Source organism: Giraffa tippelskirchi, chromosome 7 (assembly GCF_054371585.1).
Source record: "Giraffa tippelskirchi isolate mGirTip1 chromosome 7, T2T-mGirTip1v1.2.pri, whole genome shotgun sequence".
NCBI lineage: Eukaryota > Metazoa > Chordata > Mammalia > Artiodactyla > Giraffidae > Giraffa > Giraffa tippelskirchi.
Window position 1 is genome coordinate 161,764,980 of NC_137281.1, and position 16,239 is coordinate 161,781,218.

The window sequence follows — 16,239 nt, forward strand, 5'->3', positions numbered from 1 at the left end:
GAGATTAAGGAATTATTGTTTAATGGCTATAAAATTTCAGTTTTACAAGATGAAAAAAGCTATAGGGATGGATGGTTGTGGTGATGGGTTGTACAATAATGTGAATGTAGTTAATGCCACTGAACTATACACTTAAAATCAGTTAAAATGAAAAATGTTATATGCATTTTATCACAATTAAAAAAAATAATTAAAAAAAAAAAAAAAAAGAAGTTACCTGGTATGGCTCCAGTCATGGAGAGTGACAGACCAAGGAAATGAAAGTCTCTATTTTCTATAATTTAGGAACCTCAGGGGTATTTGAATAACTGATTCAATATTTTCAAATAATAAAACTTTTTAAAAGTTTCACTACAGTTAAGATGAATGTGATTGAGAGGAAAATCTTATACTAAGATTCCGTTGTGATGTATTTGTTGGGTAAAATCAGTATATGGTTTTGTCTCATTTATCATAGAGCTCTTTTAGGATAGAGGGCAAAAGTGCTGAAACTCCAAGCAGGACTAAGGCATATTTCTTTTCCTTTTTTGTTAAGTTCCTCTTTTTTCCATAGGGTTACTCAGTCCCACATGCTAAACAGGCCTGAAACAAGCACCTGAAAAGGTAAAGCCTGAAATTAACTGGAAGGTTCAGCATCAGTTGGACAGAAACCACGAGTATTGATGGAAAAAGCCATTGTTTTCTGTCATAGTGAACAAAAGCAGTATTAAACCCCCTTCACACCCAAAGTTGTTGGGAGTTATTTTGGATTGGCAAAACATGGCCCATGTAACCACCACACTCCTCTGTAGCATCCATAGCAGACACCATTAATTTCTCTTCCACTGAGGTTGGCTAAAGCGTCAGGATACCGATCAGAGGTCATGAGCACACTGGATGAAACCTCCCTGTCATCCGTGGCAACTGATGTGCTATAAGCAAGGTCACTGCGACTCCTGTCCTGCCTCTCCATCTCTGGAGCGGTACACATGACTCAGTTTGAATTATGCCACGTGAACAGCAATTCAACTGTTGTCATACTCTGACCCTGAGCAGACAAGAGGCCACTTTAGTCAATTACAGGTCAGCGAGAAAGATCATTATAATTCCAACTTACAGTTTCAAGGCTCTGCTGGAACTCCACAAGTTTAGCTTCAGCCTCCTTATAATTCTTGAAGAACATACAGAGTTCATACATCTCCATCATCAATAGTAGTGGGGAATCCTTTGAGGAAGAGTTTGAATGAAGTTAGAAAATCTTGAAATTTAAGACTATTTTCTCAATGAATAATGCCAATACAAGAGGTTACAGTAAACAAAACTATTAATAAAGCTTCATAGTAAAATGAAATCATCTATGTTAAAAAGAACAGAAATTCAATTCATATTTCCTTCTGGAAAAAAAGATCTCAGGCCAGACACACCTACTCAACAGCCCATTTTCTGTCCTCTACCTGGTCCACTACACATGAGCAGTGGATGCTCCACTGGATGCTAAGACACCATGGCCAGCGTCCACTCCCAGGGAATGGGTTCCACTGACCTGCTAAACTACTGCTCATCTGTGGCCATCAGTCAACACATTTCCATCACTTCAATGGGAACTTTCTGGTCAGAGGATAGGAGTTTTTGAATTAGAGAGTATGGATCTGAACCGTAAGTAAACAACTAAAGCACTTTGAGATCCTGGGCATGTTTCTTAAGCTCTGTGAGCCTTGGTATATCACTCTGTAAAATGAGGATAATATCACTTCATAACATCCTCATAAAATCCTACTTTACACAGGATTACTTTAAGAATCAACTAAAATGATATATATAAAGCTCTTCACAAGATAAGTGATAGTTCTCTTATCACTATCTGTTGTTGGCTTCAAAAAAAAAAAATCCCAGGGTCAGGAATAATTGAAAAAGCCAATGGTGGATATTCTGAAGTCACACCTTTAAACTGAGGAAAGAAATGAACTAACACTACCTTAAAGAAAAGCTGGAAACCTCGAATCAGAATCCTGATCTTCTGCCTTGTTAGCAATGTCCTCCAGATGATGGAGAGGTCCTCCAGGCCCCAGGCGTGGCCCTCCGCCGAGTCCTGAAGGGGTCCCACTGCTTCAGCTGCAACACGGTGCTCCACAGAGGCGATGATCCAGACACAGAGACAGGAGACAGCACTGGCATCCTGCCAGCGGAGAAAACTCTTCAAAGTAAGGGAACTATGCGTGGACTGCCTGACTGAGGAAGCTTCCAGCAATGCTACAACTACAGATGGTATTTCCTGTTGAGAACAAGTCACTTCACTAGATCGGTTAAGGTGACTTGAAAAGCCTTCAAACATGAAACAAACTCTAATGAACAACAAAGGGACTTTTATACTGTCCTGCAGGGTACAGTAGACCTAAAGGCCAAAAAACGGAGGGGATCTATGGAGGTGGAGGTCAGGGAAGTACTAAGTATAAGAAAACAAGCCTGTCCTCCACAGAACTGCTGATCAAGGGACTGTTCCGAACATCCCCTGTCCTGCTCAAGACGCAGAGGTCGGCCCATCAAGGCCCCCTCCTCTGTGACTGCCAGCCCAGAGCAAAGCCTCCGGCCACTTAAGGTGCTGAGTGTAAAGGCACAAGGAGCTGCAGGAGATGGCCCGGAGCCTGGGCGGAGAAGCGACCTCCCAGCAGACTGCAGCCTCGATGCCTCCCTGATGTCAGCCTTCCCTATCTTCTTTCAGCTTTTTCTACTGCCCTCTGAGTCCTGACTTGAGGCTTTTTGAGAGTCTCACCTGGAGACACGAGGCCAGGACACTAAGGATTGGGGCCTTTTGTTTCACTGCTTCTCCCAGGAGCCAGCACCAGGAGTTTGGCACCTCTGAACACCGAAGCAGAATCTGAAAGAAATCCGTCATCTCTTCTTTGTGTCCCTGGAGTTCCTGGGAGGACGTGTTGCAGACTTGATCACTGTCCGTTCTGGAGTTGGACACTGAGGGCAAGTTCTCAAAAGCCAGTCTTAAGTGGTCCTGGAGAACAGGGCTGAAATACTGGAGAAGATATTTCACCTAAAAAACATATTAGATGATGATCAAAAAAGACAACCAAATTCCAATTTCAGCTGGAGCTAAAAATGTTGGAGAAAGAGGCAAACTTGTCCTTTCTCACCCTGAACTGTCAGAAGCGACCACTGTATGTCAGAAGTGACCACACAACTTTACAAAGTCGTTTGTTATGTTAGAGTGAGTTTCCAGATTCAATCTAGAGTCACACAAACTCTTCCCTCAGCTCTTTAGGAGTAATGACTTGTCCTTTGTCTGAAGCTAACCCACAGAAATCTCAGTAAAAATAGTTACCATAGCAAACAAAAGCCTATGATACACAATAGAAAGAACACTGTCTTCTGAGAAGTGCTCCAATTTCCTCTTCTTTAATAACCAGGAACAATCGGTGGTTTACCTCCTCTGGGTGGTGACTATGGAGCTGGCTGTGAATAATAAACTGTAACCAATCATTTGCTCTGGCACATTCTCTAAGGTAAGATGTGCTCGGTTTCATATTGTGGAGCCTGCAGAACTGTACCACTAATGCCCATTGGCTGCTGGATTCACTGGATAACCTGTAATTGGGAGTGGAGGTGGGAGTAAGAGGGAAAGAATTTGTTAGAATACAGCTTTAAACTGGAAACTTTGCAAAAAATAAATTTAACCACAGTATATTCTCTAAAATGCCTTTCAACAAACACCAAATATTTATTAGAAGGCTTTGAAAAAAGAACTCTTTCATCCATAATGCACAACAGCTTTCTCAGCACACTGGCAAAACTCCTTTCCCACCCCTTCCCCCACTCCAGTACCAACCAAATATGTGCCAAACCAGCTATGTAATGTGGCATCTTTAGAACTGAGAAAAGAGTCCCTCGAGAAACTGAGTGCCTAACCCTCTTGCCTGATTGCCTTTAGAGTATCAGAGGGAGGCCTGACAGGTACCTGGACTTCCTTGCTAAGGGGAGGGTACCTGCTGAGAACACAGTCAGTGATGGGAGGGACAGGAGAATGGTGCACCCCCAAGGTTGGGGTGGCAGGGTCAGCCCCAGTGGCCAGCAGAGAGGAAAGATGACATCAATGTGTAAGGAGAGGGGTTTTTGTGGAAAGATGGTCACCTCACCTTCCACTATCAGTTGACATATATTAGAAAGAAAAAAAAAAAAATCTAGGACATCACTTAGTCAAATTTTGTGAGATCCATCCTACACCTGATTCTGACATGTTAACAGTGGAGACGTCTCAGACCAGCAGGGCCCTGGGGGAGGCAAAGCTCCTCTCCACCTCTTGGGAACCCTCTCTAAAGAAGGAATCATTATCTTCATCCTCCTTTTACTCACGCCAAGATGCATTAAAATATGCTACGTGCTCCGTGATAAGGTCTAAGGGGACAGGCAAAAACATCCTAGAGAAGAGACATTAGGCAAACATAGACTGCAACGATCAGGCTTCCTGAAAAAGAGGTGAGCGTTGCAACTCACAAACCTCTTTATTTCCTGCTGCTGAATGTTGTTCCATATACCTTCTTCTAAGAGGACAAGCAATTCTTCTATAGTTGCCCTTTCACCCACAGCAAGTTTAGACAGTTTTTCAGCTATAAGAAATATAAACAACAAAATACGGTCAGGAACTGGGCATTTCCTCTTTTTTTTTTTTTTTTGCCACAATGCACGGCTTGCAGGATTTTAGTTCCTCAAATAGGGATCAAACCTGGGCCACTGCAGTGAAATCAGTGTCCCAACCACCGGACAGGGAATTCCCAGGAACTGGGCATTTCTACTTAAAGAGTGTGGCCCAGAGACATTTCAGAAACCCATTAAAGGGCCCAAAGAAATGAGATAAAGTACAAACATCCTGCAGAAAAAGGATGAAACAGAAGATAACTGCTTCTTCCCCAACCACTCACAATTCAATGCTTTAGACCTATTTGTCCCTTGTCCTTTAAACAAAACAAACGACATAAAGGTGCTGTACCTAGAGACTCTCTGATAGAGTTGTATTCAGCATCTTCATTTCCACACTTGTAGTTCAAAATTATATTGGCCACTTTCATATCAACTCTAAGCTTGAGGCTGTCAAGGCCAAGCAACTCTAAGAAACACACACAGGCGGCTCCTATCGAAGGCACATGGAAGCAGGAGAGCCCTAAAGCGTAGGCTTCACTGCCTGCCTGCTGGATCCTGAGCAAGAAAGGAATCGAAAGTCAAGTCAGCACGTGCAACTGCTTTCTCGCCAGGAAAAGCAGAAGGAATTACATCAGTGACACCTGGACTCTCTGACTTCCTCCCATCCCCCCCGCTTTTTTCACCCCTTGTCCTCATCCATTTAGGGTCTTGGTAGCTTCTAGTTGTTTTCTGGCTCCATAGCCCCCTATTCCTTTCTATTTTACCTTTTCCTAAAACACCTATTCATAGTCCCAAGTAATTTTTGCTTCCAACTTCATTCAGGGGAACATGGAATAGAATTTATGAAAGACTGTCAACTTGTGATCTTATTAATTATGAGTATGTACACAAATACCGAGAAAACTAACGGCACCTCAAGTTTGACATCGTAAAGCACATGCATTTTAAAGGACGCATATATGTACTTTGAACAGAAAAATTCAGAGGAAAGATACACAAGAAATTAACCATGCTTATTTTTACTATGTACAACAGAATGAAGCTGAGAGACAAAACATTTTTCATTTTTCACCCTTCTGATTTACTTGAATATTTTGCCATAAAGACGCATTAGTTAACTATAAAATAAACCAACATACTAAATACTAAATCTGTATTTAGCTGCTGATTATATCAAGTACTCCTCCCAATTCTGTGCTTTACAAAAGTGAATTATAAAAGACCAAGATCTTAAATACAGAATTCACATCTAATTATAGAATTCCCTCTTTGAAACTGCTAACATTTGGCAAGCTCCTGGTTCAATTTTTAAAGACATGATTTTAAGATATACTTATGCTATTTTAAAATATATTTCAATCTTTTTCTTAGTCACAAAGTAAGATTAAGTGCCAGAAACCTAGGGTATACAGAAAAGTACAAATGAAGAAAATATACGTCTAATTTGCCAGCCAAATAAAACGACCAAATCCATGTATAAAAACACACAAATATGCCTTTTATTAAGAGTATAAATTATGTTTTAAATACTCACAGCTGCTTGGGGGTCTTGCTCTTGGTTAATTCCTGAACCAGAAAAGTACCAAATGCAAATGATGGCCGTCCATGATGTAAATAATAAGCAAAATTCAGACGTTCTACTACAGCATATTCATTAACCAGGTCAGGACTAGAGAAATGTGGGAGCTGACTCACTGCATCTGGGGGAAAGTGAAGCAATGTTAATCCTCTGCACCTCACCACGATTAATCAGATCGGCATGTGGAAAACTTAACTTGGCAATGGTGCAAGAAAACTAGTTGCTATCATCATTTTGTACCACTTTGTACCATTTTGTGTCACTTGAACCACCAAAATGTAATAATTTTATTTTAATGTGAAGCAGTAGCCCTCATTTTACACAAAAATGTGTACCTCAGAAGCCACATAAAAACCTATAAATTCTATTTTAATCCTATTGAACTTGTTATCTTAGATGCTATAATTCTATATCTGATGATTCCATAAGTTCACATTGGCAATAACCCTTCAACTACAAAATCTGTTAATGATCGGCCAATGGTGCTTTTTAATTCATTCACACAGCTCATTACACAGTGAACGCCTTTGTATCGTAATTTATACGAATCCTCTCTTCACCAAGACCAATGCACTGTACCTTTTCCAAAATACTGAGGAGAATATTCTTTTCTCCACATTAATTCCCTAATAATCTTTTATTATAGCTACTTTTGTTTCTGATGTTGTATTCATGAGCACCTTATTATCTACATCATACCATCTTTCTAAGACCAGCAGAGTAGTTCAAAGTTCCTCTGTGCTCATGAAAAAAGCAGAAAAAAACATTTTTTCTCTTTTTAGAGAAATATGAAGTCAGAAGATATGTGGATGTGGAAAGTTTGTATGAAATAACTGTTCCTATCAAGCCCTAATCTTTAATTGCTTCTTAACCACTAAAGACCTATTTTAAAAAGGAGATAAAACATTTTGAACTGTTAAGGAACCCATTTCTGGAAAACAGTGCATCTGCTCTTATTTTCATAGTTCAAAGCTGAAGTAAAATCGTATCCTCTCATGGAATTCCAAAGGAATTTTTATATTCTGACTAGGCTCTTAATTAAAAAAAGATTTGAAGACTTTAGAGGAGCCCATCATCTTACAAAGCTATTCCTTAAAAGTACACCTCCCTCGAGATTAAAAAACTGTCACATGTCTTATCTGTATTCTTTGTAAGAGCAGATTGATTTTGATAACTTACAATTGCATATAGAACCATTTATTCATTCATTAAATATTTATAGAGTTCACATAAAGCCAAATGAACAAATCCGAGTCTTTGGTTTGTTTTTTGGTAGCACAGCATGTGGGATCTTAGTTCCCTGGCCAGGGACTGAACCCATGCCTCTTGCAGTGGAAGTGTGGAGTCTTAACCACTGAACCACAAGGGAAGTCCCCAAACTTCAGTTCTTATTCAAATAAGACCCTGATTTTTTAGTGGTTTGGGGGGGCCAGTATGGAGGTTTTGTATAAGGGAAAATTTTCTCTCACCTGCTGCAAAAGCCAAATTACCAAGCAGTTGCCTTATGGTCATTTTCCAAGGTAAAACCATACGAAAAAAGCAAGCATTCTAGTTAAGTACAACCCTCCAATTTAAAACATCTGTATTATGTCTTCATAATAATTATTTCATTTAATTTGTGCTTTATTTCTTCAAATATGCTTTAAACGTCTAAAAACAAGGCAGGGAACAGGTCTTCAGCTGCCCTTCAGCTTCCCTCATGTACCTAGTCAAGCGCTCCACATTCACCAGGACCTCAGGACCCCAGCTAACGGACGGAGGTGGAGCCCTCAGAGCTGCACAGGGGATTCTGTCTATACTCTCCAGTAACCTCACTGAGACTAGAGTGAGTATTTCCACTTGAAAATGCAATAAGCACTACTTCATCCTGCACTGAACAAATACCAACTGAATATCTACTACAGGCCCAGCACTGTGCTAGGCACCAGGTAAATTCAATATATCGAAATTTGAACTTATAAAACTGACATGTTAGAAAATGAACTTTCATGTACATCAGTGAATATTTATAGGGTATGTATTATGTGAAAAGTATGAATTTGAACCCTACTTTAGAGTAATACAGGCAGAGACACCACAAGTAATATGATATTAAAAGCTAACTCAAAATGAATAAGTAAAAAAGAATCAGAAAAAGCAGAGTTTAGAAACGGCACAAAAAAAAAACCAGGGAAATGTTTCTGGTTGGCAGTGTGTGCACAGCTGGTGCTTACCATGTAAGAGCTTTTTAAATGCATCTCATGTGACATGTGAGGAAGGCACTGTCACTTACCATATTTCATGGAAAATGACGAGAGGTTAAATCAGTTGCCTAAGGTCATAGAGCTATTACATGGTAGAGCCAAGATCTGTCTAATGTTAAAAACACCTACGCTTTTAACCTTTATAATATTAATACTATATTGCAAGTGAACAAGATTTTTGGAAAGGGAGAAATTTAAGCAGAAGGTCTATATTACATTTTCCAGCAAGTACAGCACTAGTGACCTCATGACTTTTAACTCAAAGTATGTTTTCAATTCAGTTTCCTATAAAATGTTTTCCTTTAAAACTACAATGAGGTATCAACTCACTCTGGTCAGGAAGGCCATCATCAAAAAGTCTACAAATAATTAATGCTAGAGAGCGTGTGGAGAAAAAGGGATCCTCCTACACAGTTGGTGAGACTATAAACTGGAACAGCTACTATGCAGAAAGGTATGGAGGTTACTTAAGAAAACTAAAAACAGAGTTACCACAAGATCCAGTAACCCTACTCCTGGGCATATATCTGGAGAAAACTGTAATTCAAAACGATCATGCACCCTGATGTTCACTGCAGCAGTACTATTTACAACATGGAGGCAACTTTCATGTCCATCAACAGGTGACTGGAAAAAGAAGATGTGATATACACACATATATACATATATACAAACACTCTTACACAGCAGAAAATATATATGTCTATATATACATATACATAATGGAAGATGTGAGATATATATATGTATATATACACACACACACATATATACATACAATGGAATACTACTCAGCCATAAAAATAATGAAATAATGCCATCTGCAGCAGCAACATGGATGGATCTAGACGTTATCACACTAAGTGATATGAGCCAGACAAAGACAAGTATCATATCGCTTAGATGTGGGATCTAAAAAAATGATACAAACGAACTTATTTACAAAACAGAAAGAGACTGACAGACATAGAAAACAAACTTACAGTTACCAAAGGGGAAAAGGGAAGGGAGGGATAAATGAGGTTGGGATTAACATATACACACCACTACAAATAAAACAGGTAACCAACAATGACCTACAGTATAGCACAGGGCACTACACTTAATATTTTGTAATAACCTATAAGGGAAAAGAACCTGAAGAAGAGTATGTAACTGAATCATAGTGCTGTACACCTGAAACTAACATGATATTGTAAATCAACTATACTTCAATTAAAAAAAGGCATGCCAGTTTTATTTTTTTTTTAAGTTTCTATTTTTAAGATAGGAAGCATGAGGGAAAATTAGATTGGCTTTACATAAATGATCCTTTACTGTCAACATTGCTGAAATGCTTCTAAAGCAAGAAGAATCCATAACGACTTACCTCCTATAGCCAATGTGTTGGCAGATTGCCAGCCAAACAATCTGCTAGGGTCAAAGGGCGACAGTGACTGAAAAAGGGGAGAGGTCCAGTCAGAGTTAAAAGCTAACTGATTCTTAAGTAAACTAACCAGAGAGCTTCCCTTTCTCCTTCACTCTGCTTCCCTTTCCACAGCAATTAAAACCTTCTCATCTTTCCAGATATCAACTCTCTGAAAACAGCTACAAACGAAACAGAAGGTGCCAGACATTTTTCTACTCTAATAAAAATACAACTGGCTATGTTTCCTTTAAAGACTCTCTTCATTTCAAACTATGTCTGCAAAGTGTACTGTCTTTTGGTAGAACCAGCAACAATTACAATGTAAAAATGGGCTTTATAAATGCTTTGGAATCAAAAGGCAAGAGGACTAAGAGGCTAGAAAATGCTACCATAAATACAACAAGGTGTGCTGAGGCAGGTCAGGAAAGAGACAGCTAGGTCACGGGCTAAAGGAATGTGGTGCCCAAAGCAGCAATAACGACACCAAAGAAAAACAGCCGACTGAGGCCAGGTCAGTCAGAAAAGGTCTGAGAGCAGAGAGCACTGGCTGTTGGAAACGTGCAGGCCAAAGGCTCAGCAGACGGTAAACCGACGGTGGGGGGGAGACAGAGAACTATCCACGGGACAACAGAACTATCAGGTCCAGATGTGGATGGCGAGGGAAGAGCGGCTCTAATTTTATTTACGTGTGTGTACTAGATTATTGATGGAAGTATACTTTAATTCATTCATTCATTTATTCTAAGGCCCCCGACCAGGGAGTAAACCTGGGCCGTGGCAGTGAAAGTGCCGAGTCCTAGCCACGGGAACAGCGGGGAATTCCAAAGCAGCTTTAACTGTGAATGAAGGGAGAAGCTTGTGGTCCAGTGAGGAGCCAATACTTTTCCTAAAACAACAAGACTAAAAAACTGCTTCAACCCAAAAACAGAACAAAGAACTGGAAACCACTTCTGTTTTAGGCTGATGGAATCCAGTTTATGTAGTAAAACATGTATTTTTTTTGCTTTTATGTAATCCACTTATATCTGTGTAATCCATTTATCTCACTTCTGCAATGAGATAAGCTTGTGATAAATATCAATCTAGCTGACTGCTTCCTTCTTCAGTTTTGCTACGTTAAAAACAAACAAAAAAAACCCTGCTGACACATATCATCAACAAGCAGTTCATGGACTCACGTATGCCTAGGGACCACATTTTTAAGTAGCACCAGTCTGTAAAATTTTCACATTAGAGTAAGAGGTTTTATATTTTTATAGGATTATAGGGTTTACGTTTAACTGAAGACACTATGGGAATATCTGTACTCAGGAAAAAAAGCAAAAGACTTCTAAAGTGAGAAATGAGCAAAAGAAAGTGTTCCTTTTTTAAAAAAAGTATTATTTTTTAATTGAAGGATAATTGCTTTTCAGAATTTTGTTGTTTTCTGTCAAGAATACGTTCTTAACTGAGGATCCCTCAATAGGTTTCAGGGAACCTGCAAATTCCTTTGAAACGTAAGCAAAATTATATGCAATTTTTCTAGGTACAGGATTTGTAGCTCTCACATTCTTGAAGAGGTCTTTGTCCTGAAAAAGGTGACTTAAATGAACAGCCCTATTCACTGAGAAGAGACAGAAGTTTATCAGTGGTAGCGTGAAGCAGCTTTCAATGAAAGTAGGAGACAAGTACGCTGGCCAACTGTCTGTCTGCCCTCCTGCCCTCCCACCCATTTCCACCTTTCCCGTGCTCTGCCCTGAACTGTAGACAACTGCATTTCCCAAACTCACCTGTGCTTTGGCTACCAGACACATTTAGCCATGAGAGATTAAAGGTGGGAAGAGGGGAGTAACTGAGATACTTTCCCCTTCTGCGTTTTCTGGAGCATCTCCTACAAGGTTCCAGTCCTACGCTCTCTTCCAAGCTCCCAGCAGGCAGCCTGGCTCTGAGTGTGTCTCTCAGAGAGGCTCCAGTTGCTGGGTTCAGATAACACCACTTTCTGGCAGCCTTAGGGGTGTTGATGACTTCCATCTTTGTCAATTTTGAGGTTGTCTCATCATCACACACTTGGCTTCTCTCTTTTGCTATTGTTCTGTGTAAGTAATTTCCTACATTAAATGGCCTACACATGGAAGACTCTGGCTTCCCAGGTGGTACAGTAGTCAAGAACCTGCCTGCCAATGCAGGAGACGGAGGTTTGATCCCTGGGTTGGGAAAGATCCCCTGGAGAAGGGAATGGCAATCCACTCCAGTATTCTTGCCTGGAGAATCCCATGGACAGAGGAGCCTGGTGGGCTATAGTTCACGGGGTCACAGTCGAAAACGACTGAGCATGCACACGTTACCTTACTTGGAAGACCCGGAGTGCTCTCTCTTTTCCACTGTGGCTGAACCCTGGCTGGTATGTCTCGGTACCATACCTGAATGAGGTGGTAGAGTGTGACATCGGGAGGCAGGACACTAGGGGCGGTGTGCTGTGGGAACAGCGCAGCTTTGAGCTTTGGGTACGGAGTTAACGCCATCTTCAGTAGCTGGGGATCTACTTTCTTCAAAGGGTTCTCATTTTCTCCATTCTGAACAACCTAAATAAAAAGACAGATAATGTGATACAGAAGAATGGTTTTCTCTTTTCCAAATTTAAGTCTTTTTTTCATAAGATTCAAGGAGTAACAGGCTGATAGTTCTAGTTCTGATTTAAGACAAACTGGCTGTATGACCCTGGGCCAGACATTTAACGTCAGGTGGGTTTCAGTCTCTTCAACTACAGAATTAGAAAGTTCAGCTAGATCAGTGGCTTTCAAACTGCATAAGGAAAATCTGTTTGAAAACAGGCTCTGTTACAACAATATTTAAAATTTTTAAACATTATTTAATTGCATATTAAATAGTAAATATGTTAAAAGAAAAAAACCTACTAGACTAGATGACTCTTAGGTTCTTTCCTCTCAGGTCTCAAGTTATTCTGACTTATTTCTAACTGGTGATTAAAAACAGAGAAGTAACCATGAAGTTACGATATACTGCAACATCTAAAAGGTGGAATGAAATTAAGCTAGCATCGGTAAGGAACTTACAGATTAGATGTTTAACAGCATTCTTAAGTTCCCTCTAACCAGCCATGCTACAGTTTCAAAAAAGCAGAGATGGGCAAATTTTCACTGGGTTCCTGAAAAGTTTTTAAGAGTAGCTAAAAATTATGATTTCCTTTTTAGCTCTCAAAGAGGTCAAATAATAGAGAATAATTTCCAAGCCACAGATTCAAAGTATACTTACTCCAAGGAGCTATTAGATCTTGATTCCATCCTAAAAACAAACCTGGGGTATCAGAGAGCAAATAAAGGGGGAAAAAATCTCTACACAACATTCAGTTGCCCCTTGTACCCATAGAGGATTGGTTTCAAGACTCTTACAGACAACCAAAATCTGAGGACCTCAAGTCCTTCAAATAAAATGCTGTAGTACAGTTGCCCCCTCCATACCTGTGGATGCAGAGCCCCTGGATATGGAGGGCTGACCATATTGGTCTCCTTTCAACTTAAGAGGATATGATATAAAGCTTAAAAATTCACTGTTGTTTTATGCTCTTTAATAAAATACTGGTACGTGGTTACATTTTAAATCAACTGAGATCTAGAAGATCCACAGGTTATTTCTGCTAAATTTATAATCAGTCCTATATTGCCATAACACGTAAAAGTGCTGTCCATACCTGGCTGACGCCCCCAGGGGCATACATTGTGGTAGCAAGGGCCAGGAGGGTATGTCCTTCCAATAGCATACTGCTGACACTGGCCTGGTTGCTGGGAATCAGTATCTGAGCATTTGCAAGGCTAGCCTGGAAGATCAGTTTGGGATCTGAAAAATACGAAAGTACATTTTTCTCCTGGAGAGAGAAATACTAAACTAAAAATTATATGGGCTTCCCTGGTGGCTCAAATGGTGAAGAATCTGCCTGTAATGTGGGAGACCTGGGTTCAGTCCCTGAGTCAGAAAGAAGCTTTGGAGAAGGAAATGGTAACCCACTCCAGTATTCTTGCCTGGAGAATTCCATAAACAGAGGAGCCTGGAGGGCTACAGTCCATGGGGATGCAAAGAGTCGGACATGACTCAGCGACTCAAACACACACAAGAATTATATAATTCTAAGAAAGAAAATTAATTTTTAGCTCTACCCACAGTAAGGACTTACTAAATGTAAAAGCAATAGGAAATCAGATTACAGAGGGAAAGAAAAATAGATGTCTACATAAAAATAAAAACTTCCATTCAAGGAATGGAAACAAGGAAAATTGAAAGGTAGTAAAGAACAAGGGGAAAAAAATCAACAAAAGACAACAGCCTAACAATTGATGTCTTCAACAAAGAGCTCACACAAAAGCCCAAAATACTGACTCGAACAGATAAATGGACAGAATAACTATTTTACAACAAGAAAATATAAATGCCTGACACATAAAAATATAAAATTCATTAGCAATAAAATACAAATTAAAACAGCAATTAGATACCATGTATCACCTATATGCTTCTTAAATAAAGCTTGAGTCTAGATTATGGTCAAATATTTGTCTACAGTTATATGACTTATTTAAAGAGTTTACAACTTAAATTCCATTCAAAAGACTGGTTATTTATCCAAAGCAATTTCTGTTTTAACACAGCATACCCATACCTGTTAAATTACTGGAAACTTGTCGACACTGAACTAAAAATTCAAACCAAGGGTGAGCTTCATGTAATTCTTTTTTGCCCAGAAAAGGACAATTTGGAGGACTAAGTCTGTATATAAAGCAAACAGACAAAATATCTGATTAACATAAAGGGTAAGACAGACAATTACAACCACGTTTGCTCAGGTGATAACTAGCATTAAAAAAAAAAAGACTCTGCACTTAAAAAGTAAATAGGACACAATATACTTCCAGTCTTATAGTATGTTTTTCATATGCCTTACATATGATCTGGAAATAAAGAAAATTTTAGAGACAGAGATAATATCACTTAAAATGTGTTTCCTACCATGATGAAATTTTACCAACTCTATACAAGATTACCAGAATACCTCTGGGCTATAAGATACTTTACATTTTATTGTTTTGGTTTTTCTTAAAAAAAAAAAAAAACAAAAACCCAGAAACTCTAGCTTTCTCAAGCTTAAGAGATTTTTTGAAAACTTTTGTATAACTACAAGAGAAGATGAGACTAAGCAGTTAATGTTCATAACAGGTGCTCTGAAAATATGGCTTTTAAACCCTCACTTGCCAGTAGTTTTGGGGGAAATATTTCTGTGTTCAAGTAAACCTCGATGATATGAACAAGAAATACATCCTTTGCTTGAATTCCTAGCCTACACTACACAAAATAAATAAAAATGTTCTCATTAGCAGATGAATGTGGGTTCTGGAATCAAATATAACTAAATCTAACTTTACCCTTTACTAGCTGTGCACCTTAAACAAGGCACTGAGTCCCTCTCAAAGCCTCAGTTTCCTCATCTGTGCAATGGAGGTGCGAACCACCACCTCACAGGAGCTTCTGAAGATTAAATGAGATAATGCATGTAAAGCACTAAGAATAGTTCCAAATACACTGTAAGTGCCCACATGTCCGAGATGACTAGTATATTGTTACTGACCCACGTACACTGGAAGTGCTCACATGTCAGAGACAACTAGTATTATTATTACTGACCCAATAGCAAGTAACACTTGCCACAGATAGGATTCTGCCCGTTGATCTTACGTAAGTATATATATTGATGTCTGCCTATCTAAATATAAACTTTAGAGCATGTCTAAGATACCTTGCAGTGGCTATAAAGTCAAAGTTTTTAGCATTTGCTTGGTGATGAAAGTCCACATTAACCATTAGAATCTTCCCTCCTTTAAACTTTTAAAGCATTAAATATTAATAAATATTAATAAATTAATATATGTAATTTTAAAAGATTAATACCAACGTTACATAATTAACATCCAAAAAACACACAATAAGCATTTAGTTGAATGGAGTATTAAACTAAAAGATGTTACCAAATGTTACAGTGGGGGGAACTACTTCAAAAAGATCAGTATTGCTCACATAAAAGCTTAATGTTTTCCTACAAGTCATACTCAGACGTAATATGGAAAGAAGGAACATGAAAGCTTCATTCTTAGTACTCACTTGTAATAGTCAAGATAGACATAAAGAAGATACTGCAGACTGTGTTCCAAACAGTAGAGAATGAAGTCAGCGTGGAAATCCCAACCTTCTCTGGACCTGTAGTTCTCAAGAGCGAGGGCGTCCTGCATCACACCCCCAACACGGCTCAGTCTGACCAGGAAGAGTTCGAAGTCTTCTAACTCAGAGGGAAGAAAAATGCCATTCCTATTGAGAAGGTGTCAATAAAACAGGGCAAGTTAAAA

General features: G+C 39.2%; 1 protein-coding gene across 10 annotated transcripts in view; it reads right to left on the reverse strand.

The window, feature by feature from the left end:
• The window catches only part of SPG11 (SPG11 vesicle trafficking associated, spatacsin), a 72,526-nt gene that overhangs the window by 27,523 nt on the left and 28,764 nt on the right, over nt 1-16,239 (reverse strand). For 9 of the 10 annotated variants that reach the window (XR_014059779.1, XR_014059777.1, XR_014059778.1 and 6 more), the window contains 12 exons: nt 15,998-16,201; nt 14,505-14,611; nt 13,542-13,687; nt 12,253-12,414; nt 9,815-9,881; nt 6,158-6,323; nt 4,973-5,178; nt 4,484-4,592; nt 3,414-3,573; nt 2,750-3,022; nt 1,955-2,155; nt 1,097-1,204 (listed from right to left, as the gene is read on the reverse strand). Coding sequence is in view for 6 of the 10 variants with exons in the window: in XM_081510926.1 (XP_081367052.1) it covers nt 1,097-1,204; nt 1,955-2,155; nt 2,750-3,022; nt 3,414-3,573; nt 4,484-4,592; nt 4,973-5,178; nt 6,158-6,323; nt 9,815-9,881; nt 12,253-12,414; nt 13,542-13,687; nt 14,505-14,611; nt 15,998-16,201 (1,909 nt within the window). In the remaining 4 variants the exon portion in view is untranslated. Of the gene's footprint in view, nt 1-1,096; nt 1,205-1,954; nt 2,252-2,749; nt 3,023-3,413; nt 3,574-4,483; nt 4,593-4,972; nt 5,179-6,157; nt 6,324-9,814; nt 9,882-12,252; nt 12,415-13,541; nt 13,688-14,504; nt 14,612-15,997; nt 16,202-16,239 lie in introns of all 10 variants that reach the window. The other variant, XM_081510922.1, reaches the window with a different exon arrangement.